Here is a 27,887-nt window from a genome sequence, read left to right as displayed (position 1 = left end):
CCTTTTGCTTGTTGGACAAATTAGTGGGAGCAAATAAGTCCTAGTTGCAATGTTAGTTTGCTCTACTGACAAAGATTCCCAGTTTGGATGGGTTATTTTCCCCACTTCATGCCACCACCTATTCTATGTGTAAGTGTCTGTAATTTATCAGCAAGGAATTGTCACAATATATTGCCAGCAGCCATCACTTGTAAAATGTACTAGGGAATCTGAGAATCTAGTCTGGAAAGAAATGCCATCTAACTTTCCTCTAGTGCTTCTGGGGAACAGCAACAAGAATATTTGCTAACAAATACAGCAATTTGCAAGATTGTTCTTTAAATAAAATAGATTGGATTGAATTTAAAGCTGCCTAAATTCTTGCTGCAGTTGTAGGTAACCTGGAGCTCTGTGGACAGGCCAAAACCTTTTCACACAATCACTCATTTTATTACCTCTTAACCCCTTTCTGTCTGTCACTGCAGAGTATGGCGTCTGTGAGAACTTACGGAAACTGGAGATCACAGGAGTGTCCTGTCGAGATGTCTATGCCAAACGTAAGTAGTGAAGTCAGTGCAGGTCTGTATGCTCCTGTTCTTGTTTAGTTCCATTTTTAAAAGTGAATTTGCACTGAATCTTTACCCTGGGTATTTGAAACAGACTCTGTATTTCGTGGCAGAGATTTCATCTCTAAAGCTGTAACGAGTTTGACTACCACAGCGCTTTAATGCCAGACAGATATCAAGAATTGCTGTTGCCTCTCAATACCCCTTTGATTGGAAGAAACCACAGAGTCTGAGGGTTTCTGGAAATAGCTATTAGTTTGTGGCTAGCGTGTTTAGCAACTGGTAACCGCTCACCTAAATCTGAGGACAGTTTTTAATCTGTCAGTAGTATTTTAAAAGTATCCTCAACTGTTTGGTTTGCCCCTTTCTGGCCAGTGGGTAACTTGTATTCATCAGAGCAGGCTTTATCTTTGTATAGTCCTCTGAAACAATGTTCCACTCCTTTCCCCCAGTGTAAGCAGTTTCTGTCCACCATCACTCTACTGTGCCTGGGCTTCCCCTTAGGGGAAGGTCAGGGCAGTGATTCTCTGTGGAACACCTATTGCAACTTGACACACACAGAGGGGGATGGGGAGGTTATCTGTTCCTTTACTCTCGTCACCCTGCCCCCTACATTCCAAACCACCTCATGCAGGAGAAAGGGGACCCGACTGTCCTGGGTCTATACAGAAGTGCCAACACTTGTGTGATCCGTGGTGCCTGGGGCAGCCCTCACTGGAAATGCCAAGGTCAGAGCAGGCTGCAAAAGGGAGAGCAGATATTCCCAAGACTGGTGGGTAACACTGAAGTTAAACTCCCCAACCAGTCTCAAACTGTGCTTCTCATCCTCCACACAGGTTATCAAGAAGCAAAAAAGAAATCACACCGCCCCCTTTATTGCATTCCAGTTCTCTGGCTCCCAATCACCACCTAGGTCCGGTTCAGTGAGAAGTTATTTAAAATAACTCTGCTCACATATACAGAATGTTCTTCTCGCCCCAAAGGGTCAGCCATGTTACCAGGTCAGTATAGGTTTGGATCTTACCCAAAATACCACTCTGCCAGCCAATCCTTTAGTGTCGAAAACTAAAGGTTTATTATAAAGAAAAAAGAAAGAAGAGAGATGTTAAATGGTAAAACAGTCACATACATCCAAAGACTTCAAAGTCCATATATCAGGTTCCTAGCAGTATTGGTGACTTTGCTGGCTTGCAAGTCCCTCTGGAACACATCCACAGCTTGGATGGGTCATTCAGTCCTTTGTTCAGAGTGTCAGTTTGTAGCAAAGTTCCTCCAGAGGTAAGAAACACGATTGAGGACATGGAGAAGATGCAGCTGCCCTTTATAGTCTTTTGCCATGCGGCCTGTGCTTTCTTTGTTTCAAACACAAGCTGCCCAGCACATGGCTTAAAAGCTTTAGAGTTCTGTCCATAGGCATGTCCCTGTGTGCCTTGCTGAGTCATAAGGTGTATCTGCCGTCTCTCAATGGGTCAGTTGTATAGCCAATGGTCCTTAATGGGCCATCAAGCAGGCTAGGCAGTGCTGATGCCAAACTGTCTGGGGGTGTCACCCAAAGTGTAGCACAAGTTTGAAAAACAGACAGACGTATTTATCTATAACTCATAATACAAACACATACATGAGATGATCATATTTGGCAAATTATAACATTTTTGCAGATACCTTACATGGCCTAACTCATTACACTTTTATAATGATATTCATAATATCCTCGAGTGTCCCCCAGATTCCATACAGCGTCACAACTCGTCTCCAGGACACCTCTCCAAATAAGCAGCCGCAGCCCATGCGTTATGATGAATGTTGCCATTTGCATGTGTGTGCTTTACAAACACAAATTCCGTGGTCAGCACAAGCCCCCTGGGAGGTAGGGGAGTTTCATCCCCATTTTACAGGGGGTGGGGGAGAACAGGCAGATTAGGGATTTGACCCCAAACTGGCATTTGAATATAGGAGTCCCCTGCTTAGCAAGATCAAGCTGCCTCTCGTGCTAACGGGTCAGAGGCTACATTGGCTGTTTATCACAGGAGCTGGTTCAGATGCAGGTACCAGCTGGGAGAGCACTTGCGACAGCCCCGGCAGCAGCCTGGATGACACAAGCCCCGCAGTAGTGAATTGATCTGTCCTTGGGAGCCAGGCGTTTCCTGCGTCCCAAAGGCTGATGCTGAATCGGTCTAGCAGGGGATGGAACAACCCAGGATCTTTAGGAAATCAGCAGTGACAAACCATTGGCTCCAGTGGTTGGTCTACGGTCCCGCGGCCCTTTACAAGAAGCAGGGCTCAGCTTGTTAAAAATGAAAGCGTTTGTCTTCGTAGGTCACCAGAGTGAGAGTCCTGAGTGCGCTTTGCTGGCCCCAGGATGTCTGGCTCCTTGCAAATGGACCTTGTGCTTTATCTGACTGTCAGAGGCGGTGGTGGCCTGGTGCATTGAACCTCGTGTTGGGAGCCCGGAATCCTGAATTCTGATCCCAGCTCTGAGACCATTGCTGTGTGGCCTTGACCCAAGTAACTTCACCTTCCCATGCTTCAGTTACCCTATCTGTAAAATGGGAATGGTACCACTTACCTCCCTGGGAGACCATGCAGGGGAACTCGAGTGTATGCAATGCTTTGAAAATGTCTGTAAGGAAACCTCAGTCACGTCAGACCCTTCTTTGCTGTGCAGTGTGGCTTTCATCATAGCCAGAATGGTGGTATAGTTACAAATTATCTATTAATCATGTACCTGATATGGTCCTGTTTTTGCAACTTTTCCCACTGCTTCTTTACACTTCAAAGTGCCTCTTAATATGTTTAACATCTTTAGTCTCCTTCCACTGCAATAGGTCCCTGGTGAGCATTTAGCACCGTAGAACATAGTGTTTTCCCTGTAGAAAGCATGCCATAGACTCTATTCCATTTGTAAATAAAGAATCTCTTACCACACATCTGAATCCTGACCTGTGCATTTCTCCAGACTTCTGCAGAGTCAGAACATTTGTCAGCTCATTCCTCCTTTCCTGAACCTTACCCTGGTTTGCAGGGATATGAAATCCTTGGCTTGCCATCAGTTTAGATTCAACAAACATCTCTGTTTACAAACCTACTGGTACTTTCCTGCTCAGCTTTCCTGAAAGGCTTGCCCGGCGGTGTGTCCTCAGTCTCTAGTGTCATGCAGAACTCTTTAGTTTCAGCAACATTTATTTGGAACTCTTGGCAGAATTCAGGCTTGAAGGTGCAAACAATGAATGTTTGTTCTATTCTACATGCTACACTAAGACAATGGGGAATAAAGCCAAACCCAAGATCTTAGAGGGCATAATGAAACCGATGCTAGATGGCGTTTTGAAAACAATTAGCTGGATTGAAGAGTGAAAAGAGCAAAAAGCCTTTGGTTGCTCTTGTCTTGCGTAGACTGAGGCCTGGTCCACACTAACCCCCCACTTCGAACTAAGGTACGCAACTTCAGCTACGTTATTAACGTAGCTGAAGTCGAAGTACCTTAGTTCGAACTTACCGCGGGTCCAGACGCGGCAGGCAGGCTCCCCCGTCGATGCCGTGTACTCCTCTCGCCGAGCTGGAGTACCGGCGTCGACGGCGAGCACTTCTGGGATCGATCCCAGAAGATCAATTGCTTACCGCCGGACCCGGAGGTAAGTATAGACCTACCCTACGATAAGCTCAGACTTCACTCGGAATTTGTTCGGTGACATCGATAACTTATGAGGGAATCATAAAATGTGCCGAATTCTTCTGAGTGGCTGATTTGGGCTGGGGGCTGAAGAAGTGTGCCTTAAGTCAACAAGGGACTTGACCTTCCTGTCTGGTTGGTTCAGATTAACGTTATGTGATGGTCAGAGGGGAATCAACTTCTCTGGTACTTACCCTGCTGTGTCTGTCCAGGTATAAATCCACGAGTGAAGTCGGGGCGTTTTATGAAAATCCTTCCCGACTACGAACACATGGAGTACAGAGATGTTTACACCTGCCGTACGTACCTCCCATTAGCCAACGCTTTCTGCACTGAGCACACACGAGGCGCTGCATGGCGTGTGAAGTTACTGCGAGCAACTACCTCGGGGGCAGAATAAGGAGAGCTGTCATCCAGGCTTTCCCATGACTTGGTTCTCATGCACTTTGTTCTGACCCTCTAAGGTGACACCTTAGGTAGTTGTAACATAGGGATAATAGCACTCACCCCTCTGGTGAAGTGCTTGGAGTTAGGAGAGCATCCTATCCAGGGTTGGCACTGGTGGAAACTAACTAGGCACAGGTAGCAAATGCTTTCCAGGGCAGTGGGCTTGAGTGTACTGTGGAGGTAACACATTCCAGCTTGCCATTAGGGGAAGGAGGAGAGCTGCTTGCATTGCTCTTGGGACCAACTCCATCCAGCTCCAGAAATGACCCTAATAGGCTCTAGATCCACGGTTCTCAACCTATTTACCATTGTGGGCCGCATCCAATACTACCTATATGGCCCTGAGGATGTCACATGGGCCACAGCTGTGTGCTGACTGGTCCGCAAGCTGAGAACCACTTCCCTAGATAGACAAAACTAGGAATATGAGTGTTATCAGTTAGCTTTTTCTTGGGTGTGGGCAGAGACATCCCCTTTATTTGTCCCTCTGGCTGAGTCTAAGTGAAAGTTTCCCATAGATTTCTCTGAACTGTAGTCCCCTCTCTCTGATATCTAAGGGGGAGATCACTGGACTTCAGCAGCCCAGGAATCACTGCTGGAGGCATGTCATTTACAGAGGGGAATTCCTTCTTGCTCCCTCCCCCCAATAAAATAAAAAGCACTCTGGACTTCAGGATTTTTATTTAATCCTAACAAAGGGAAGTTTCATAAGAACGGCTATACTGGGTCATACAATGACACTATCTAGCCCACTTTCCTGTCTTTGGACAGTGCCCAGTGCCAAATGCTTCAAAGGGAATGAATGGAACAGGGCAATTGAGTGATCCATCCTCTGTCATCCAGTCCCAGCTTCTGGCAATCAGAGGTTTAGGGACTCAGAGCGTGGGTTTGCATCCCAGACCATCTTGCCTAATAGCCATTGATCAACCTATCCTCCTCCTGTAGGGAGAGATCCTGAAATGTAACCTTGATAGAATGTGAACTCTGCCGGTGTGTGAATGAGCGCTGGGGGTCTCCGCTTACGTACACCCTGAAAATCTGAACCTGTTTAGGAATCAAAATTATGCTAGAAAGCCCCATGATCCCGCTGCTCATGGGACCTTTAAACTCGAGTTTCCTTGGGTGCATGTAGCTTAGTGAAAATACTGAAAAAACAACGAGGAGTCCTTGTGGCACCTTAGAGACTAACAAATTTATTTGGGCATAAGCTTTCATGGGCTAAAACCCACTTCATCAGATGCACGGAGTGGAAAATACAGTAGGCATTGGGAATGGATGGGTCACTACAGAAACTAAATACTAATTTCCCCATGCTAATTTCCCCCTACTGTTACTCTCACTTTCTTGTCAACTGTTTGAAATGGGCCACCCTGATTACCACTATAAAAGTGGTTTTTCCTCCTGTTGATAATAGCCCACTTCCACTTTAATTGAATTGTCTCGTTAGAACGGACCCCCCACTTGGTAAGGCAACTCCCATCTTTTCATGTACTGTGTATATATATCTTCCTACTGTATCTTCCACTCCATGCATCTGATGAAGTGGGTTTTAGTCCACGAAAGCTTATGCCCAAATAAATTTGTTAGCCTCTAAGGTGCCACAAGGACTCCTCGTTGTTTTTGCTGATACACACTAACACGGCTACCCCTCTGAAACCTGAAAATACCGAGTGACCCTGTAGTAATCAGCTGTGGTTGGCTCACAGGCAGTACATTAGGGATCACCTTTACCTTGGCGCCTTCTAGTGCAGCCTGCAGTCCAAACATAACCCCGAGTTCTGTGCTGTAGTTAGGCTTGGAAAGGTTGGTGTTTTATCAGTAAATGATCTACCAGCCGCATGCAAACCAATGAAAAAATATTTCCAATGATGCTGATAGAAATTTACAGATAGGCAAAGTAAGACAAAAGGTTGCTTGAGAATTTCTTAGAGTTTGACTGAAGGGTATTTACTCTGTATATTTTGACATGTGATGTTAACATTTTGTGTGTTAACTTGCAGTGTAGCTTTTTGAATCTCAACATCTGTTGTCATTAAATAAAGATTGTCCGACCTCCCCATAATTTCCTGTGACTGTGAAAATTTAACTTGATGAAAAATGCTTAAAACCCAAAATTTTGCACGGTTGTGAAAATTTAAACAGATACAAATAAAAAGCTTAAAAATATTGATAACAGTCAAAACTGTAAAAAAGACAAACAAAAAAACAAAACGAACCCACCCCCCGGTATTTTGCTAAGCCTAGTTAGTCCATGGCCACCTTTGCTTTCAATGGAGAGAGTGTTCCGATACCATGATGAGGGATGCAGTATAAGAACCTGAATAGATCTACAGAGATTGTAGGCTCCTGCTTACCACACTCAGACTTGCTCTGAATGATGTGATCTATGTCACTTTATCCAAATCAAGTGCCATCCTTGTGCTATCGGAAAACTACCAATTCAGCCTTTATTGTTGCAAAATTTGAGAGTCCCAGTACTATCTGCTCTGTTAGCACACTTCCCAGTATGCCAGAATACCTTTCTGTGCCCTGCGCTGCGAACAGCTCTAAAGAGAGCAGGTCTCCATAGTATTTCAGAGCCTGTGATGTACATCTCCAATGGAGCAGCTACGCCCAACAAAGAGTCCTTTCTCCATGAGTGTACGTAACTCTCATCATGGTTAAGGGAAGAATAGCAAGGCCCGAGGGTCTAATGCTCTGGGTCTGGAACATGGTGGGACTTTGATCTAATGAATGAAATTGAGTGAGAGAAACCAGTTTTGCTTTGTCCTGGGGGGTATGTCTAAAGCCACCTCTGCTATCAGTGTGGGGGTGATAGCATGGTTATTTTGCAGAGGAGGGTAATGCAGGATGGAGTTACTAACTCACTGGCGCTTGGGAGTGCGGTTTCATGGCATGTGCTAACATGTGGTGTGGATGCTATGGACTCACCTGCACTAAAGCCTTAAAGGCAGCCATTGGGTTTCAGCCTACGAGGGTTTGAAGCAGCCCTGGAGCTGATGACTTCAGCGTGAGCTAAGATGAGTGAAGTAGCCTGGCAAGCAGTGACTGTTTCATAACAGGAACCTATGGTCATCATGTCTGAGTTGGACCCTCTGATGCACCCACCAGCCCAGGTCTCCACCTGGAATGAAGTGAAACGGGGACACCAAGCTGCCCAGCAGGAATCCGAATTGCTTTACTGATTTAGTGAATAACTGATCTAGCGAGTGTGTCGTTTTCAGCAGCTCTGAAGTTGCATTTCAGGCTGTTTCCCCAATGGTGAACTTCTTGGTTGTTCCCCCACCCTCCCAAATGACCGACGTCTGATGCCTGTTTCCTCTGTAGGTGAGACTTAAAGAACTGCAGACACAGCTGTGACGGGTCATTGATTTAGCTTCCTTTCATTCATTCCCAACTCCCCTTGCTCTGGAGATTGCAGATTTCACAGAAAACTCCAGGACCTAGTATTTGTGTTTAAAGTCACCAGGTGGTAGAAGCCAGATGCTGGTGATGAGAGAATATTTAGTTAGCGTTCATGGCATCTGAAGTGGTCCCCATCCCCTTCTGAAGAATATCTCCAGGGCTATAACAGCATCGCTGTGCTGTTCTCTGGGGCATGCCCCAGCTGCGTAGATCTCGCTTGGTTGAATTGCATGGGATGGACTCAGTAGCATTCTCTATATTTCTCTTATCTCATAATAGCTGGATAACGCTGATATTGGAGCTTACCAAAGCAAACTCCCTCCTAAGGGAGTTGGGGGACTGTGCCTCCTCCTGCCCCTTCCCTGACTGAATACAATCCCTTTTTCAAATGGCTTCTTATCTGATGGCTGCCTGACGTCCTGTGAATGGTGGGTCATGGTCAGTTTCCAGCAGATGCATCCGTGGGTTTGTCTACATGAGGGAATAGCTATCCTGCTTTAAACTCTCACTCCAGCTCACTTCACAATAGTGTCCCTGTGTGGACAAGCCCTCTGTTGCAGACATTGCCACAGTTGATGCTAATTGGCCATCCATTGTTGGCTACCTGAATGAGCTGCTGAGACTGGACACATCCATCACCCTACTGGAGGTAACCTCTCCTGACCAGGGGCAGCATGCATTGGAGCCAGAAAAGCTGACCCTGGCCCAGGACAACCAGAAGGAAATCCTTACACAGAGCCCCTTGATGGGGAGAGGGGCCTATATCCCAAAGGGACCCCTTCTTAGGGAGCATCTCTATCTCCCCCAGCTCTTCGGAGGCACAAAGAGAGGAGGGGAGCCCATTGGAAAGGAGAGAGGTATGGTTCTTCCATCAGAATTGGGAGAGAGCTGGCAGGCTCATCCCTAATCTCCCTCATTTGTCGGAGTCAGAGCTGTAACTAACCAGGTCTTGACTGCAGGGAATGCACCTGCTGAGCTGACAGGCTCAGGCATTGCAGCGCTACTCAAAATCTGCAATGAAGCCATCACGGTAGGAAGCCCAAAGGTTAGCATTTTCCTGGAGACTTCCTTTTAAAAAATACAAAGCGCCCCCCCCCCCCCCCATGCAGACCATCCGCTCTCCACCGAGACACTTTGCCTGCCTCCAAAGGGGGTTGTTGGAAAGTTCCAGGGAGAGGGTGTGGAGACTGCAGTTAACTTTCAATGCTGCTCAGGTTGCAGGTTCTCTCTGGGAACAGTCTATTCCCATTCAGCTGATTAGGGAGTTTTCTGGCTCTGAACAGCTGTTAAAAAGTTCTTCACGTTATTGGCGAGAGAAGGGCATCTAAGCCTCTGACTGCTCGGTTAGATTCGCCTGCCGTTGGAAGGCTGAACAGATTTTAATCCAAGTTCAAGGGTGATTGTGTCAGACTCACTGATCTGAATGTTGCTATGACTCAGCCACTTTCCCTAAGCAAACATGGCCTTCCTTGAACTAATCTGTAGCTGGCTGATTACCCAGAAACGGAGTTTATGAACCCTGTTCAGTACAAGTCTCTCCTCTTTCGGACAGGCACTTTCTTGTATTTAAAAGTCTGGCATTAAGACAAGTCTGTTATTTGTAGCATTAACCCGGAAGATGGTTCTAATGGAAGAGCTTTTCTTCCTCCAGTTCAGTGCTGCCTGCGTTCAGCAGCTGTCAGGTTTTCAATTCTAATCTTAAAAGCCACTGGCATTTATCAGCTGGGAACACAAACAGGGTGGAGGAGGCAGGTATCAGTGAGTGGGGTTTCTTGTGTATTAAATGGTATGTGCATAGTAACTGCCCTTAGACTATTTTAAATCGGATCCACTTTGTATCCTTCATGCAGTTTGCTATTTGCGCTTGACTCCATGGGCTGAGTGACATTGGGCCAATCATTCCTATTTCTCGTTTCTCCTGTGTCACTTTCCAGTTCTTCCCTAGCCATGGGGCTGTTTGGGATTTAAACAGCCCTCGGCAGTGTCCTTGATCCCAGATATGGCTCTTTGCTTTGGCATTTAAATAATGAAAATATTCTTGTTTAGTTCTATACAGTTACTTTTTAACACGTCCACGTTGGGCTTAAACTCTTCCAGTAACAGGATTCACTCCAGCTCAGTCTGGCCTAGGTAAATTAAAAACTGCCAGTCTGAATTTGTCTAGCTTCAACTTCCAGCCATTGGATCATGTTAGACCTTCCTCTGCTAGGCTGAAGAGCCCATTATAAAATATTTGTTTCCCATGTAGATACTTACAGATCAAGTCACCCCTTAACCTTCTCTTTGTTAAGCCACACAGGTTGAGCTCCTTGAGTCTATCACTATCAGGCAGGTTTTCTAATCCCTTAATCATTCTCATGGCTCTTCTCTGAACCCTCTCCAGTTTATCAACATCCTTCAATTGTGAACACCAGAACTTGATGCAGGATTCCAGCTGTGGCCATACCAGTGCCAAATACAGAGGTAAAATAACCTCTCTACTCCTACGATGGCACCGCTGCCTGCGATGGAGAGGGGTGGACGAGGTGACCCAGGAGGTCCCTTCCAGTCCTTTGTTCACGTCAGGCCATTAAATATACTCTCATATTATGGGTCAGCTGTTGCTTATCTTTAGAATCTGAGATGAACAGATCTGTATTCTCTACGGAAGGCAGGCATATGATGTAGTGGATACCTTCAGTTCCTTATGACTCCTGTCTGCAGCAGGCTGTATGTATCAGTGTTCAAAGAATCACTTGTGTTTGCAGTTTGTGGAAAACTTTCCTACTTCTGCCCCCTTTTTCGGTAGGCTTTAAATCTTAACTAGCTCTGAGATGAGGATCCAAAGTACAAGATATGCTCCAGTACACGATGCTTGGGAGCAGCTTTGAGGAAATGTTGAAATGCAGTAACCTATTGAGATTTCTCCAAGGTCCTCTGTATGTGTTGAATCTGTAATGACACCGTCTTCTGGATGCTGTGCTCAGGAACTATGGGGCATGTGTGCTGCCATCTTAATGGCTGAATCCGACGAGGATCAGGTGCTTAAGTGGAGGCAGGGGAGTGCGTCTGTCTGGTAGGACAAGAAGGGGATGGTCTCTTAAAGCAAACGCTGTTTGCTTTCCCTGCTCTCCCGTACTTATAAGTTTCAGATCCCCCCGCATTCACGCCTCTATGAAATCGGAGGTTTCTGGTGTCGAGAACATCTTGTGGTCAGGGAGGTGGATAGTCTGCACTTGTAGGCTCCAAGCAGAGCATGTGATGCCTATCGACAGATCTCAATGAGAGGATTTTCTGATGGAAAGTTATTTGCTAGTTGGATCCTTGGATCTCTGCCTTCGTAAATCCTTGAAAAGCTAGCTCTTGCCACTGCTCCCGGCCGGGCGTGAAGCTGTGCAGGAGAATAGTGTGCGTTTGCAGTCGGCTTCATGTAACAGCTTTTTGAAAGTTTTCAGAATTGGCCCCTCTCACTGGGTTTGGGAGAACTGGGATTCTCTCTCCCAACCCCAGAAAGGACCCTGTTTGAGGGGGTGTCGGTCAACAATCTGTGTAGTTTTATGGCAGCCTCCTCATCTCCCCTCAAATCCCTCTTGCTGCGTTCATTGTGAAATGTCTTGCTTTGTCTCCTATTCCCTAGTGCTGCACCGATACCGACACATCTTGGGACTGTGGCAGCCAGACATTGGGCCGTACGGGGGACTGCTGAACGTGGTGGTGAGTACAGAGATGTCCCTGAGGTTTGTTGCATCAGCTTCTGGCAACAATTTCATACAAGCTCCTTTAAAACTTTTATGTTTCTGCCTTTTGGCATAAGTTGGCATTCACTGCGTTGCATTAGGAAGAGTTTGGTAAAGACGCTGCATATGCAGGTCACTTGGCTGCCTCATAGCCTCGTTGCCACAGTATTTGATACGTTTACCTGCATAGTGACTAGTCCCTGAAGAGCAGTACGTCAGACATGATACTGACAGCGGGGCTGATCCAAAGCCACTGAATTCAGTGGGAATGTTTCCACTGACTTCAATGAGCTTTGGGTTAGGACCACAGTGAGACCAAGTCTAGAGAAGCAGAAGAGCTGCTGAATGGCCTTTGCCTCTCTGGATTTAGGATTATTGGGATTACTCTGAGAGGCTGAGGAGAGAGGCTTGCCTGATGCCCTCTGATATTCTCCGGCACCTCTGCACCAAGGATCATGGGTTGGCCGGCTTAACATACTAAACCCATTGAGTTTGTTAAGCTTTGACCCCAAGCCTCTCTTGTAGAAATGTGTGTTCCAGAACCTGATATCAAGGGCATCTGGCTGCAGCAGTGTGACCGTACCAGAGCTCCACGGGGAGTGTACAGGGGGAGGGCAGTTACGGAGTGATCCACCCCGTCTCTCACTCATGGCTTCTGGCAGTCAGATATTTAGGGTCGCCCCAAGCATGGGGTTGCATCCCTGACCATCTTGGCTAATAGCCCTCAATGGACCGATCCTCCATGAACTTATCTAGTTCTTTTTTTTGAACCCAGTTATGTTTTTTTGCCATCACAACATTCCCTGGCAAGGAGTTCCACCGGTTTAGTTGTTCACTACGGCTAGCTTGTGAAGAGAGACCGCAGTGCCGATCTCTCCTTATGTCTTCGGGAGAAATCTCCATTACAGAATACTTGCTCTTCAAAGCCGCTTTCCCTTTGTGGGGTGAGGATTCGATGAGGTTTGCAGGAAGAGAGGGGGGAAGAAAGGCTGGCTCTTTCACGCGTCTTAGCAAGTGAAGGGGATCATTGCTTTCCTTACTGGCAGTGAGTAATAGCGCACAACAATTCATCATCCAAAAGCCAGACATAATTATGGAGACTAGAAGTCCTCCCTGTAAGAGAATCACTGGCAGCATGAGCTCGTCACAAACCAATCAGCGCTTGACTAGCCTCAGCATAATCTCGCTCTCCAGAGCCCAATGCGTATCTGGCACCAAGCTGCTTGCAGTAATAGACGTGAATGCTTATCCCATGAAACAAAGCCCTATAAAGGGTGGTTCTTCCCCCTCACAGAGGCTGCACTGTGTCTATTTGGGCTGGGATCTGGGCACCGGAAGGCAGCTGTCTAGCACTGGAAATGCATCTGATTGTTGAGAACAGCTCCTCAGTGCCTTGGGGGAGAGCCACCTTACTCCCTAACTGGAGAGGTTCTGGGGCTGAGGCAACAGCTGCTGCCCAATGAATGAAGACGGGGGAGCATTGACTCCATTTGCTTCTTCCACCTCTTCACAGGTAGATGGCTTGTTTATCATTGGCTGGATGTACTTACCCCCTCATGACCCTCACGTGGATGACCCAATGAGGTTCAAGCCCCTTTTCCGGATTCACTTAATGGAGAGGAAAAGTGCGACTGTCGAGTGTATGTACGGCCACAAGGGGCCCCACAATGGCCATATCCAGGTGAGCTCCAGCCTGTGCCTCTCTCCCCTCCCCACACACAGGTGAGTCTGGCTGCTTAACCTGGGCACCGCACGCTGAGGAAGAGTTTGTATTCCACGGGCCTGTAAACAAAAGTACCCAGTGGTAGAGAATGTGACATCACTACCGTGATGGGTCACGCGAAAGGCTTTTCTCTGTCCATCTCTCAATCGGCTTTCCTTTAGTGACCGCAAGGGATCGTTTAGGCCAGTGGTTCTCAACCAGGGGTACGCGTACCCCAGGGGATACTTCAACTCATCTAGTCTTACAAAAAGCTACATAAAAAACGCTAGCAAAGTCAGCACAAACTAAAATTTCAGACCGACAATGACTTTTTTTTATACTGCTCTATATACTATACACTGAAATGTAACTACAATATTTACATTCCAATTGATTTCTAATTCTGTGGTAAAAATGAGAAAGTAAGCAATAGTGTGCTGTGAGACTTTTTTGCATTTTTATGACTGATTTTGTAAGCAAGGAGTTTTTAAGTGAGGTGAAACTTGGGGATACGCAAGACAAATCAGACGCCTGAAAGGGGAACAGTAGTCTGGAAAAGTTGAGAGCCACTGGTTTAGACCATCTCCTGGTCAGTTCTGATCTCTAGGCTGGTCGCACATTGAGGCCTTGCTTTCAGCTGGTGCCCCTGCATTGGTGAGGATGGATCAGCCAGCATCGGGCAGTCAAGGGAAGGGGTGTATAAAAATGGTCCCATGCACTGACGTGTCCAAGTAGGCACTGTGACCAGTCATCCCCTGTAGGGGCCTTGGGGAGGGTACTTGGGATAAGCCATGGGGTAGGTGGGATGTATAAGGAACAAACTCGAGGGAGATCCTGCTTCTTGAAACGAGGCTCAATTGCAGAAGGCAGCTTGACATTGGGATTCTCCCTTGGAATGACGCCCACTCGCTCCCTTTCCTCAGAGCATGGAGCTGCTGCATTAAGAGGCTGAAGCACTTGACCTCCGTTATCTTTAGCGGTCACCTATCGAGTCCCGCTGCCTTGTCATTGCAGCCAGGAGGGGCTGGCAAACTGCGTAAACCTTGCCGTCCAGCGTGTCGTGTTAGGATTCTGTTTGAGGCAGCCTTTGTTACGCTGTTACATCAGCCTGCTGCTAACTTGAGCTCACCGACTCTCCCCAATAACTGCAGATCGTAAAGAAGGACGAATTCTCCACGAAGTGCAACCAGACAGATCACCATCGAATGTCAGGAGGAAGGCAGGAGGTAACAGCGTCCCTTCCAGCCTGGCTGGAAAGAGTCTGTCACTTGCATGTCCATCTAAATGCACGTGAGGCACAGCAGGGTGTGGCGTTACTGTCAGGTCCCAAATCTTTGTGATCTGTGTGGTCATGATGGGAGCTGGGATATGACCCCTAAGGCGCCCACTTGTGTATAATTTTACAGGTATTGGGAAAAACAAAGCTGGCTGATCAGTGGCAATTTCTGTCCTTGAGGGTTTTCTAATGGATAGAAATAACTTGTGGTTTGAATTTGCCCGGGGTAAAACTTGTAGCGGACCAAATTTATCCTCCTCCTGCTGATGCAGGGAGACTGTCAGGTACGGGCTGCACTTGGCCCTTGGGCTGCCCCTTGAAAATCATCACACGCAGATTTGTGTTGTGCATCGCACAATCCAAAGGAACCTCTTTGGCCACTGGGTAAGGCCTGGCTTCAGACTCCAGTTCACTGGACCGGCTCAGTACTCGGACTATACAACCACCTTGTTGGGAGACCTCTGTAATACTGGAGCACTATTGGTTGCTTTGCCGCACCATATGTGCTGCAATAGCCAAACACAACGGAGTGCGTGAAGGACCATTTCTGTCTGTGTGCCAAGGTTACGAGACAATAAACAACCCTCAGCTCCCCACTCCTTAGCACGTGGCAAGATTTGGGTCACTGTGTCCTTGTTCTTCCTATGCCATGTCTGACCCCTCAGGTTGCGTTTTGACAGCCCAGTCTGGAATAAAGCAAGCAGCCTTCACGTTCTTCACAGCTCTCACAGGGTGCTGAGACCTGTGTGAAGTTGGGCCTGTCACAAACAGGCACGATATTAAATATCAGCCATGCTTGCGTGTCTCGTTTTCTTGTAATTATGGCAAGAGGGGTTCCTTTTACTGCCTGTCTGCTGAGACGAGGGATTAAAACCTTAGTTAGCAGTGCAGGAGTAATAGAATTAAATACAGCAGCTCTGCCTGTCAAGAGGAAAAAGCAGATGTATCATGAGAGAGCTTCTCTGTTCACTGCTGCACCGTGTAGGGATGCTCATTGCTGAGAAGTTCAGTTAGGAGTCCATCTAGTTAAAATCTGACTCTGAGTTTTCATACTTCAAACTGTTCCATCTGTGAAGCTAAAAAATCAACCCTTTACCCCAGGGGTTTCCCGGTAGAGGGCCAATCTATTGCTGAGGTAAGTTTTTGGTCAGTTCCGTAGCAGATGAATAATGTGTGCACAGTCCTTTGGAAACAGTGTGTTGGGTAAGTGTGAGAGAGAGCGTGGTAACGGGAGGTTCTGTATTTAGAAGGTAAAGAATGCAGGTTCAGAAGATCACTTGAGAGGCAGATATCTTTAGTGGGGATGCTGTTGTCATGAAATTGTAACTCACCTTAGAGTAGTAGCTTTTCAGAGATTGCTCAGAGCTGCTGTTGAGACTTTCGGGAGGTTTCTCAGAGCACATGAAGGATTTAGGAGCACAAATACTACAAGTCAATGGAATTTATTTTCCTCAATCTTTTAGTGTTTTTGACTCTTCCTCCTTTCTGATGATCAATACGCCATGTAGCATGATCCAGGAGATGGGGTGCAGGACCGAGACAACAAGGACTTGGGTCCCATTCCCAGTCTGACAAGTCACTTCCACTCTGTGCCCCAGTTTCTTTGTCATTAATATGGGGGTAGTGGTCCTGCTCCCCTTTCATGAAGGGCCGTGAGGGCAGGGGATGGGAAGGGCTGTATAAAGTAATAGGTATTTTTGTTTCTGTAACTAGCTGGGCACATGGGCTTTTTCCTCGCTCACTGTCTACGTGAATTCTGTTGCATGGCCAAGAGTGAAGCTGTGCAGCTAAGGCACCATCATAATTATAAAGTGTCTGTGAGTGGCTCGTTGGTTTTACGTGTATCTCCTCTGTGTGCACTGCAGGAATTCCGGACGTGGCTGAGGGAAGAATGGGGCCGGACTCTGGAGGATATCTTCCATGAGCACATGCAAGAGCTCATCTTGATGAAGTTCATCTACACCAGCCAATACGAGTAAGGGGACCAGCTCTTTCCTAACGCTGGGGTTAGGGGCATCTGAACTTGGCCCAGTACACCGCTGTTTTGTTGGTTCAGTCTTCCTGGTTAGCTGATAACCTTGCTGCAACACAAGTGAATGGATCTTTTTCCTTCCACAGATTCCTGTTTTAGGGGCCTCTGCTGTGTTTGTAGAGAGGGTGGTATTTTCTGCACAGAAAATGAACATATGTAATAGTCCTCATCAGGTCCATTACCAGGATTATGATAGTGCCCCAGGACCTTAATTTGGATTGGGCCCTGTTTCACTGAGCAGTGTACAAACACGTGGTAAGACAGTCCCTTCCTGTAAGCGTAGTGAAAGGTAAGATGCAGCAGGGGGACACAGTGATAGGCCATACGGTTACTCGGAATAGCTGTGTGCCCAGTAGATGGCTTTGGGTCATTTGATTTTGTGTAACCTTAAAATTGTACAAGCCTTCCCACCACAGCAAGGTAGTCCCCAGCACAGGATTCTGTGAACGGCTTTGAAAGACACTCATTAAAACACCAAGCAAAGAGATCTCCCTTGTGATCGGGGACCTGAATGTGAAAGTTGGAGCTGTAAGCTCTCATAAAGTAGTAGTGAGAAACAATGGTCTGGGTTTACAAAAGGAGAGAGGAAGGGGTTTAGTTGAATTCTGCTGCTGTAATCAGCTGGTCCTTACAAACACCATCTTCACCCAACACACTAGACGCTTATGCACATGGATGTCACCTGACGGTATGGCCAGCAACGATATTGAGTAGGTAACGATGCAGCAATGAAGGGGATTGAGTGTCTGTGTCGGGGAACTCTTGGTGCTGACTACCAGAGGACACTGGGTGCATAAGGCTTCCACAGATCCCCTGGGTCTGGGATCTATGTACTAGTTCGCCACAGTGTTGTGTAAGGTCTCTACTGAAAGCCTGTGTCACACTGGTCATCATTGTCATTGTGAAATGTATGTCCAGATAATATGTAAGGGGTGTGTGTACACATACGCTGGAAATCAACTTTATAAGGTCTGTGAGTTGGGGCCAGCCCCAGAAGTGGTAAACAAGTTTCTTTCAGGCAGAAGTTTATCTGTCAGTCTGTCTACATGTACATTGAGTATTGTATACTTCATTGTGAAGTATTTACAGGGGATATTTACGCTCTGAGCAAAATGCTAATCAAGTGATTGCAAAGTCTCCAGGGGAAATTACAAACAGGAAAACACAAGCAGGTTTATCCTGTTTGCAAGTGAAAACAGTGGATTTTTCGGACTATAACTGCAGCTAAAGAGACTCAATCTGCATCGTTCACCTAGAAGGTAAGTTGTTTCATTAAAAAAGGATCACAGCCAGGAGAATTTGGGTAAGAGAGATTTCATCCAGGACTTGTTACCTCTCTGCCTCAGCAAGTGAGAGCTTTCTGCCACTATGCTGTATCGGCTCCCTGACACACCAGCCTGTCTGCCTTGCCAGCAAACTCTTCAAGATGCTGCTTGCCTTGCAGGTAACAATCTGAGTTCCCCCAGAGATGTGTCTCTGCAGTGTCCAGACCCTCTCGCTGGACACATGGAAATTATTAGATTTGTTGCTTCCAAAGAGAGAGAGCACACATCAGCCTGTTAGGTTCGCCTGAAGATTCACACTTCGCTTTAATACACAGCACTGAGATGGTTTTGTAATAAAACAAGAATAAGTTTATTAACAAAGGACAGAGATTTAAGTGATACTAAGCAAGAGCAAAAGAGAGGTATGGTTACAGACAAAGCAAAATAAAGCACGCTTTCTAGTGACTAAAGCTTAATTCTAGCAAGTTTCAGTCTTGGCCTAAGCAGTTTTCTTACTCACATCAAGTTACCTGCATCTCCAGCCCTCCAGAACAGGGGAACCAATGTTCACAGAATAAAATGGTGCTGTTCCCCAAGTGATAGAGAACTCAAATGTCTAATTGCTCCCTTTATATTACCCAAAGTCCATTGTCTGTGCCTCAAGAGCCAGGAAGTTGTCCTGGGGTGCAGACTTTGTCCCCTGGTGTTCTTATTAAACTGCCGCTTGTTGGCTTTGTTTACCGTATATGTAAAGAAACTTCCATTGTCCTTTGCCTCCAGTCAGACAGGAGAATCCACATTCCTTTGTCTAGATAGGCTCCATGTATGCACTGCCTCCCAAAGGCATTTTAAAAACCTATTTCCAGCTCTCTCACATTACTCTTCATGCACTACCCATACATGCATCACACAAAGCTTTCTGTGACCAGCGTGTCACCAGTGTATGTGTGGTATCTTACATGACACCTTTTAGACACGTTACGACCAGGGCCGGCTCCAGGCACCAGCCTACCAAGCATGTGCTTGGGGCGGCACCTGGAGGGGGGCGGCACTCAGGCCCGAGAGCGGGCCGCAACTGGGCTCTCCACCCTCCCCGCGGCGCTCCGGCCGCCGGGGAGAGCAGAGCCGCAGCGGGCTCACCGCCCTCCCCCGGCGCTCCGGCCGGCCTGGGAGAGCGGGGCCGCCCTCCCCCCGGTGCTCCTGCTGCCGGGGAGAGCGGGCCCGCGGCCGGGCTCTCCGCCCTCCTCCCGGCGCTCCGGCCGGCCAGGGAGAGCTGGGCCGCGGCTGGGCTCGGCGCCCTCCCCTGCCGCACTCCCCGGCAGGGGGCGGCGGGAAGCTTTTTTGCCTGGGGCGGCAAAAAAGCCAGAGCCGGCCCTGGTTATGACTTCAATGTGTTGAGGGTAATGAGTGTGTCAGGCCTGATATGAGTTGCACTACAATGGGCCCTCTGCCAGTGGCTCTTAGATTCATAGATTCTAGGACTGGAAGGGACCTCGAGAGGTCATCGAGTCCAGTCCCCTGCCCGCATGGCAGGACCAAATACTGTCTAGACCATCCCTGATAGACATTTATCTAACCTACTCTTAAATATCTCCACAGATGGAGATTCCACAACCTCCCTAGGCAATTTATTCCAGTGTTTAACCACCCTGACAGTTAGGAACTTTCTCCTAATGTCCAACCTAGACCTCCCTTGCTGCAGTTTAAGCCCATTGCTTCTTGTTCTATCCTCAGAGGCTAAGGTGAACAAGTTTTCTCCCTCCTCCTTATGACTCCCTTTTAGATACCTGAAAACTGCTATCATGTCCCCTCTCAGTCTTCTCTTTTCCAAACTAAACAAACCCAATTCTTTAGGGTCACAGTTAGACAGCAGGGCATCTTGTGAGTTAAGTTTAGGCTCTAGTATGCAAGTTATGATTGTATTTTATACGTAACCCTTTGTTTCCAGTACATTTGAATCTCTGTTCTTTGTTAAACTTGCTTTCGCTACCAACAAATCTAAGTGCTATGTGCGAAGCAGAGCTGAGTTCTGCAGTGTATCTGGTAAGCTGAGGTGTCCTGTTCCTTTTGGGAACAGAGGATCTGAGAATTCTGTAAGTGTCCAGTGCATCAAGGGTGGGGCACTGCACGGAGATGCCTGGGGGACTCACGGTTGGTGGATGTCTCTCGTTGACCTGTGAAGAGAGGGTAGTGCCTATGGAGGCCTGGAGGGCAGTGCTTGTGTTGTCTGAGGCTGATGGTGTTGGAACTGACCCACAGCAGGCACAGACAAGGGCAGGTGGTAGCAAGATGCCTCAGCCCTGGAAACCCCTGGGAAGCGTCACGGTCTAATGGATAAAGACTTTCCCGAGTGCAGACCGTGTGGGTCAGGCAGTCAGTTGTTAGCTTCAAACATAAAATGAAAACTTGAAAGATCAGACGTTTGGCAGATCCACTACGTTTGGATCTGTCCAAAATCAACGAAAACTACGGGACTTCTGTCTAGAACAGGTTTGTGGCATTGGCACAGGAGAAAGAGAACACCCCAAACGCACTTTGGAATAAAATGAAAACTCATGCTCAAAGTTGCCAAAGCACATATTCTGAAAAATCAGCATTGGATCGTAGCATGGCTGACTGAGATGATGTTTGAGCTGGCAGAATAACAATGTAGAGTGAAAAAGAATGGCTTAGAGCAGGGGTCGGCAACCTTTCAGAAGTGGTGTGCCGAGACTTCATCTATTCACTCTAATTTAAGGTTTCGCGTGCCAGTAATACATTTTAACATTTTTAGAAGGTCTCTTTCTATAAGTCTATAATATATAACTAAATTGTTGTTGTGTGTAAAGTAAATAAGGTTTTTAAAATGTTTAAGAAGTTTAATTTAAAATTAAATTAAAATGCAGAGCCCCTTGAACCAGTGGCCAGGACCCGAGCAGTGTGAGTGCCACTGAAAATCAGCTTGCGTGCCGCCTTTGGCACGCATGCTATGGGTTGCCTACCCCTGGCTTAGAGACTGAAAAATGAAGGTGCAAGTACAAAGAACTGAGCAGATGCCTCCAAAAGCAGGTTAGATGAGACAAGAGCAAATACAGAAGAGCAAAATGCACAGAGGTTGAGAGTCACAAAGAGGAATACAAAAGAGATGTTTACAGTGGTTAGACTTACCAAAAAATTTTCCCTGTCATCAGACCCAATAAGAGATCATGATGGTGGAACCCTCACTGAAGGTGATGTTATCAAATGCCAGTGGAGAGATTATTGTGCCAATCTGTATCCCTCCTCAGAGCCACTCGTAATACAGGACAACAGAAAGGAGTATAGAGGTGGAGCCATCGATCCTGGAAGAACAAATCGTGCACGCTAATGTGAAAGTGAAGCCAGGGAAAGCACCAGTGGTAGATAGCATACCAGCAGAACTGTTGAAGTGATTGGTGACTGCGGGGGGTTTTTTGTTTTGTTTTTTTTAGAAAGGTAAGACACTTCGAGTTTGTTGATAAATTTAAGAAAATTATTATGAACCAGACTTGTACAGATCACAGGGAGCTTGTAAACAGAGATACTGGATCCTTTCCATGGAAAGCCTGACAGAGTGCTCGGTATTGATCTTGTGATAAATTTGCAATGCTGTGTGGATGACTAGAAATTGGCCGGACAGCTGGACAAAGGGAATCAATCTTTCTGCCCTTACCAAAGAAAGATTACATAACAGCGTAATAAGAATAGTATCATCTTGTTATCATACACAAGCCAAGTTTTGCTCTAGATAATCCAGGATTGCACAAAGCAAAGAATAAAAGCAGAATTTCCATCACAACAGGATGGTTTCAGAGAGGGATGAGGCACGCATGATCAAATCGTGAACATCTGTCGCATCATTGAAAAGTGCAGGACGTATAATCTCCCACTGAGGTGATGACACAGTGCTCTTTGCTACAACCACTGAGGGAATGCAAGGAATGTTGGAGTCTGTTTTTAATATAGACTATCCCTGAATGAGGTGAAAATGAAATGCATGCACATCGACATGATTGACAAAAATGGAATGCACGAGGACAGCACGATTAAGTCAAGTTGTGGAGGCACTCGATGAATTAATCTATATACATGTCTGGGATCACACATATCCAATCAAGAAGCCTGTTCCAAAGAAATCAGAAGACAACGAGGAACAGCTCATCAGCAATGGCTTCCCTTACAAAAGTTTGGAAAAACCATGGTGTCTCAATATACGAAGGTTTAACTGGTGAAAAGCTTAATTTTCTCAATAGCGACCTATGGATGTGAATCGTGGGAAACTAACGTTGCTGACAAAAAGAAAACGGAAGCTTTTGAGATATGGTTCTGGCGAAGACTCTTGCATATCTTCTGGATGGAGAAAACAAATGTTTGTTATACAAATACTATTGGAGAGAAGCCACCCCTCCTCTTGGAAATCAACAGGCGCAAACTTGTGTACTTGGGTTACGTCAGGCATGGAGATTAAAATAACCCTGAAAAAATGATCATGGAAGGAATGATGATGGGTTGTCGTCATAGGGGACAACCAGTGAGGAGATAAAGAGGATGTGCAACAGCTGCTGAGTGTTCAAAGCTAGCAATGGTTTGAGAAGGCTTCCAAAAGGTCTGCTCTGATGTCACCAATGTTCAGACATGAATAAATGTATCTTACTGAATTTTAAAATGGTGTGAATATCAACCATCCCTACAGGCCATCTGCTGATTATATTTTTTAGCAGGAAATATGTTTTATTTACAAATTACACAGTCCCAGCTTCTGGGAACGTAACAACTAGCAGTAAATGTCATTTTCAGAGCTATCAGAAGTTAATTGCTTTAACAGATATTTAAATAGGCTCCACTCACCTTGGGTTCTCCAGTGCCGCCAGAAATAGGGGTGGGTGGACATGCTGTAGCTTAGGTACAAGTGCAGCCTTTGCCGATTTGACAGATCTCTTAGCCAAACGGACTCTTTGGAGGTGGTAAAGGGGGGTTGGGAGAGGTGGGGTAGGAGGAGGTGTGCTATACAAAATGTGGAGTCCTTTTTAAAATGCCAGAAAGTGAAGATCTTGCCCCTTTTGTTAAAGAATCTCTTTAGAAGATCCAAGGCAGGCAAGGGGAGTGGAGGGCAGCCTAAGTTCTTGGCGAAGAATCAATATCGCGTTGTTCTCTTGTAAACTGCCTGACCAGCTTCTGTTCCACAGCAACTGCTTGACGTACCGACGCATCTACCTCCCTCCTAGCAGCCCTGACGACCTCTTAAAGCCAGGTCTCTTCAAGGGAACTTACGGGAGCCACGGCTTGGAGATTGTCATGCTGAGTTTTCATGGGAAGAAAGCCAAAGGGACTAAAATAACCGTGAGTGGTTTTTTTCTCTCTCCCGAGCTCCCCGACGGGTTCCAACTGCCGTGGAATCAGGATAGTAAACTGCAGCCCTTCTCGCTCTCCCTTGCGTCGGGGATCTGTGTGAGAGGTGATCATCGGGGGTAGGGAAAGGCGGATGCAGTGGTTAGGGCACAAGCCTAGGATCTGGGAGACCTGGTTCCATTACCTGCTCGGCCAGACGGCCTGTGTGACCTTGGGCAAGTCGCTAAGGCCCAGATTCTCAAAGGTATTTGGGCTCCTAGCTTCCATTGATTTTGTTGGGGTTTAGGGGCCTGGGTATTACACTGACTTGTTCCTCAGTTTCCTATCTGTAAAATGGGGATAATAGCACTGGGATGCTGTGAGAATAAGGCGCTCAGACACTATGGTGATTGCAATCAGATAAGTAACTTAGAGAAGGGTATAATAACTTTGTCACAGCAGAGCCAACTTACTTGGGGGATTGGTGGGAATAAATTCATTGTTCTGTAGGAGCACGTACAATTTCCTGGGTTGAGGACACTCGTTAGCCTGGCTGTTCTCAGCCTTTGGGGAAATGCCATCTAGGCAAATAGTCCAATGCCAGGATTTTCCAGAATGCTGAGCTACTATCTGTCTTGTCTTCTGCCTGCACAGCAGCGAAATCCTACCGTGCAGAGCTGCTGCTGGCCTGTGAAATGCTTTTCAATCCAGACTACCTTCCCCCCACCCCCAGTCCATTCTGTGGGAACATCTGGTTATGAGCAGATTACCTGTATCTGAGATTCTCATTTCTTCCCCCCCCCCCCCGCCCTCCCAAACACTAGCAGCCATGCACTGAGACCAGGCTGATAAACTCTCCTTCCTTCCCCCTGCAGGGAGTGGTCGTGATTGAAAGCCATTCTGAAATTGACTGTCCCCTTCAACTTTGCAGGGCTACCCTGCCACGTCACCAGCCACTCAGTTTGTCCCATCTGTTCTGAACAAGTCTCCACATACTGGTTGGGCCTTGGTGGCGTATCCCAGGTGCAAGGGGGTGATGCAGGCAGCTCCAGGGGCTTGTGCTGCTGGGATTTGGGTGGGACCTTTTAATTGACAAGCAGGGGGGGTGCTGTTGTGGAACTGGGCATTGCCAGGGTGAAGGAAACTTGTTAGCCAGCTGCAGCGGTACAGGTGTCTGAGCTTTTGGCATGAGCTCTGTGCCGCAGTGTCCTGAAGCATGGTTTCTGTTCCTTGCTGCAGGGAGATCCCAATATCCCAGCTGGCCAGCAGACGGTGGAGATCGACCTGGCGCACCCCATCCAGCTCCCTGACATCGAGAACCTGTGCAACTTCAATGAGCTCTCCCGCATCGTCCTGGAGGTGCAGGAGCAGGTGCGCCGGGAGCAGCAGGAGGAGGAGGAGGAGGAAGGGCAGGACGAAGAGGAGGGCCGCTCCCGACAGGGTGACTCGCAGCAAGCAGAGCAGCCTGCGCAGAAGGACGATGCTGGGGCTGAGGGGACTGAGGCGGCAGGGGCAGCAGCAGCCCAGGAGTCGGCGCCAACCTCGCAGCCTTTCGTGCTGCCCGTGGGAGTCATATCAAGGAACGAGGATTATCCCCGGACCTGCCGGATGTGGTAAATGAATGTGGTTAATCAGCCTTTCCTACGCGCCCTGCCCCACGCAAGCAGCTGAGACCTGCTCGGGAAAGAGGCCCCGTTATTAGCACTGCTCCCTCATCGCCCCTCCCCTGCCCAGACGGGACATCCAGCCTGAACCCAAGGGGAAAATATAGGGGTGAAAACCCCCCAGAGCCTTTCTGCACTGACACCCAAAGCATGTGTTGTGATCTTCACCCCCCTGCCCCAGCGCTCAGTCTGAGCTTACCATCTCTTATCAGTACTCTGTCCTCTACGGCTCCATCTAGTGCAATCTCCTTTGCTCCTTTTATCTCCTGGCAGATAGTGAGCGGTGGGGGGGGCTTGTGTCCCTATCTCACCTCCCCTGCAGATCCTGCCCTTATCGTGCCTTGGGGCATAATCCCTCCTGTATTTTCCCTTTATTGCTCTGTTTCTCCATGAGCCACTTGCCCCTTTTCTCCCTGTTTCTCAGGATCCTCCCTAGCTGGGTCCTACCCGTGCATCACACTTGTCTCCCGAGACCATGGGAATGTGCTGCCCTTTCCCGCTGACCCAGCTTCAGGGCTTGTGCGCTTTGGGCCCAATCCTGCAAGGTGCTCAGCACCCTCAATGAATGGGAGCTGTGGGGATGCAGAGCACCTTGCAGCATGATTGAGCCCTTTCTTTTCAGATCGTGGGGGTGCTGTCTTCAGTGAGGCACTTTGCTAAATAAAGGGGTGGGGGGAAGAGTCTGGATCTAAACAGAAATGACCCTCAGCCAAACATCTGTGCTAACTATTGCAGCGGGTCATTCCAGGAATCCACAAAGGCCCAATTCCAAACTAGAAGCAACACACTGTTCAGATGTGCCCTTCCCACTGCGTGCTAAGGGCTTTGCACTGAACTTTACCCACCTTTCCTCCACAGCCAGGATGTGGCCTGGTTACACGGGTCTCATGCCCCAGGCCGATCAGCCTTTGTATAGTCTGGTTTGATCCTTGAAATGGAAGTCAAATCCTCGTGTGCAGGGATGTTAGGTTAGCTCCCATGTACCGATCCTTAGCGTAGTCAGATACTGTAGCTGCACTTAAAGGAGCAGGTGCGTGTTTGTAGGATTGTTCTCATGCTTGTGAAGATGGAGGCAATCGCACTTCATGCTGCGGGGCGCGAGCTGATTGATTGCTTCAAAGTCAGCAGGTAAAACTCCCCCCTTTGTGCAGCATGGCATATCTACTCAGGTGCTTTCTGGGGTCGTTTGATTTTCCTCTGAACCATCAGGTCCTAGCCACTGGTGGCTGGTCTAGATGGACCTCAGGTTTGCTCTGATACAGTAAATTCATCTTAAGCTGCCACAATGGTGCAGTCAGAGGCTTTTTCATGTTGTTTTCCCTGCTTCTTTCCCTCTCTGTAGTTTTTATGGCACGGGGCTCGTTGCTGGACATGGCTTCACCAGCCCTGAACGAACGCCGGGCATCTTCATTCTCTTCGATGACGATCGTTTCGGGTTCATCTGGCTGGAGCTGAAATCCTTCAGATTCTACAGCCGGATCAAGGTCTCTTTCCAGAACGCCGAGGCGCCGTCCCGAGAGGCCTTCGATGAAATGCTCAAAAACATTCAGTCGATGACTACTTGACAGGCGGCCCCTGGTGGACAGAGGAGGGATTGCAAAGAAGGCTTCTGCTCTCTCCTGCCAAGGACAGAACCCCGGCCTCTGGTACCTCTGAACAAAAGCATGCACTTTTCAATAAGGCCTTTTTGCCAAAATCTACACATCCCTGTTAGAATATAAACAGAATCCCCACACTGCTCCCTGGCAGTACTTTCTATATAGTCTGCGACACAGCTCTGCATAGTGGGAGGGAACCTACACAGGAGGGAAATGAGCATGCTCGCATTTTTAAAAGAATGTATCAGAGCAAAATTTCTTAGAAGCCAACGTTGAGGAACATGTAAATAATCGACATAGCAGATATAATATATACATGCTCTCTGCTCTAGCCATAGGCGCATCCCTACAGAAGGCAAATCCTTCAGTGAAGTGTCATGTTCAATCTTTCCTGCAACCGGCCCAATCTAATAATTTGAAGACTTGATCACCCCCCAAAAACCCAACACCCCCACCTGCAAATTTGCTGCCAATTTATTGCGTGGCTCAAAAGTGACTAATAATGTGTGTTTTGCCCCCCTCCAGGGCCCTTCCTCATAATGCAGCCTTGATGGAAAAACAGACCCGAGGTAGCTCTGCCCTTGGTTTGGGAATCAAAGTGGGATTCAACAGTAAGAGGGGATTTCCACTGCAAACAGCTCCACAGGTACCCTCGTGCTGTCTCCCAAAGCTCGCTGCTCCCATGAGCTTCTTGGACTCTAGTCCGAATCTGACTAGAAGCCAAGGGGGAATCATAGCTTCCTTTATAGGGCCCCAGTCTGGAACGCCAGACAAAACCAGTTCAGATTGGAGGAGAATCTTATGCAGTTTTAGCTCATTTTAAGTGGATCTTTTTAAAGACTTTTTTAAAGTTCTCCTTTTAAAGAACTAAAAATCCTCTAAATATGGTGAACTTCTGACCTTCACCTCCGCACGCTTGCTGGATGGCAGCCGCTGTGAAATGTAATTTCTGGCTAGGCCAGTGCCTGTGATCTGGTATTTCCCCCTGTGCAGCGTAAATGAAGCAGTTAGGAATTCCATGGTGCTGTGGTTCAGTCTGATGCCTCTCAGCAGCTTTTCTGACACTTCCCCGGGGAACGTTTTGTTTATTTTTCAGTGCCCCTGTAGACTTCTGTCTCTGATGGCTTCCCCTGTTCCTGTACTGCAGGGTTCTTGTATTCTTTCCCCTACCTAACACGGATTTCTCTTCTAGTGACACCATCTCAGAAAGCTTTTGCTCTTAATTTCCCATAGCTACTCTTA

At 47.4% G+C, this 27,887-nt stretch overlaps 1 protein-coding gene across 1 annotated transcript; it reads left to right on the top strand.

Moving 5' to 3' along the window:
- The first annotated feature begins 468 nt into the window (after window positions 1–468).
- Window positions 469–27,658, top strand: LOC112104676 (F-box only protein 31). The gene is made up of 9 exons (XM_024197139.3): window positions 469–536; window positions 4,428–4,514; window positions 11,684–11,760; window positions 13,297–13,464; window positions 14,637–14,711; window positions 16,627–16,736; window positions 23,242–23,395; window positions 24,623–24,996; window positions 26,390–27,658. Exons 2-9 carry the CDS (start codon window positions 4,460–4,462, stop codon window positions 26,610–26,612), a joined length of 1,236 nt encoding a protein of 411 aa, XP_024052907.1. The 5' UTR covers window positions 469–536; window positions 4,428–4,459; the 3' UTR covers window positions 26,613–27,658.
- The last annotated feature ends 229 nt before the right edge of the window (window positions 27,659–27,887 follow it).

This window comes from Terrapene carolina, unplaced genomic scaffold (genome assembly GCF_002925995.2).
Source record: "Terrapene carolina triunguis isolate 2854851 unplaced genomic scaffold, T_m_triunguis-2.0 Scaffold33911, whole genome shotgun sequence".
NCBI classification, from domain to species: domain Eukaryota; kingdom Metazoa; phylum Chordata; order Testudines; family Emydidae; genus Terrapene; species Terrapene triunguis.
The sequence above is the reverse complement of the archived record's forward strand: the minus strand, read 5'-3'. Positions and strand labels throughout refer to the sequence as shown.

What these genes read in the sequence shown, in the direction of transcription:
- LOC112104676 (XM_024197139.3), top strand. Translation starts at nt 4,460, where the DNA reads ATGAAAATCCTTCCCGACTACGAACACATGGAGTACAGAGATGTTTAC. An exon ending in CCCACAATGGCCATATCCAG is followed by an intron (nt 13,465 to 14,636) that starts GTGAGCTCCAGC and finishes CAATAACTGCAG; the next exon opens with ATCGTAAAGAAGGACGAATT. An exon ending in CCAAAGGGACTAAAATAACC is followed by an intron (nt 23,396 to 24,622) that starts GTGAGTGGTTTT and finishes TCCTTGCTGCAG; the next exon opens with GGAGATCCCAATATCCCAGC.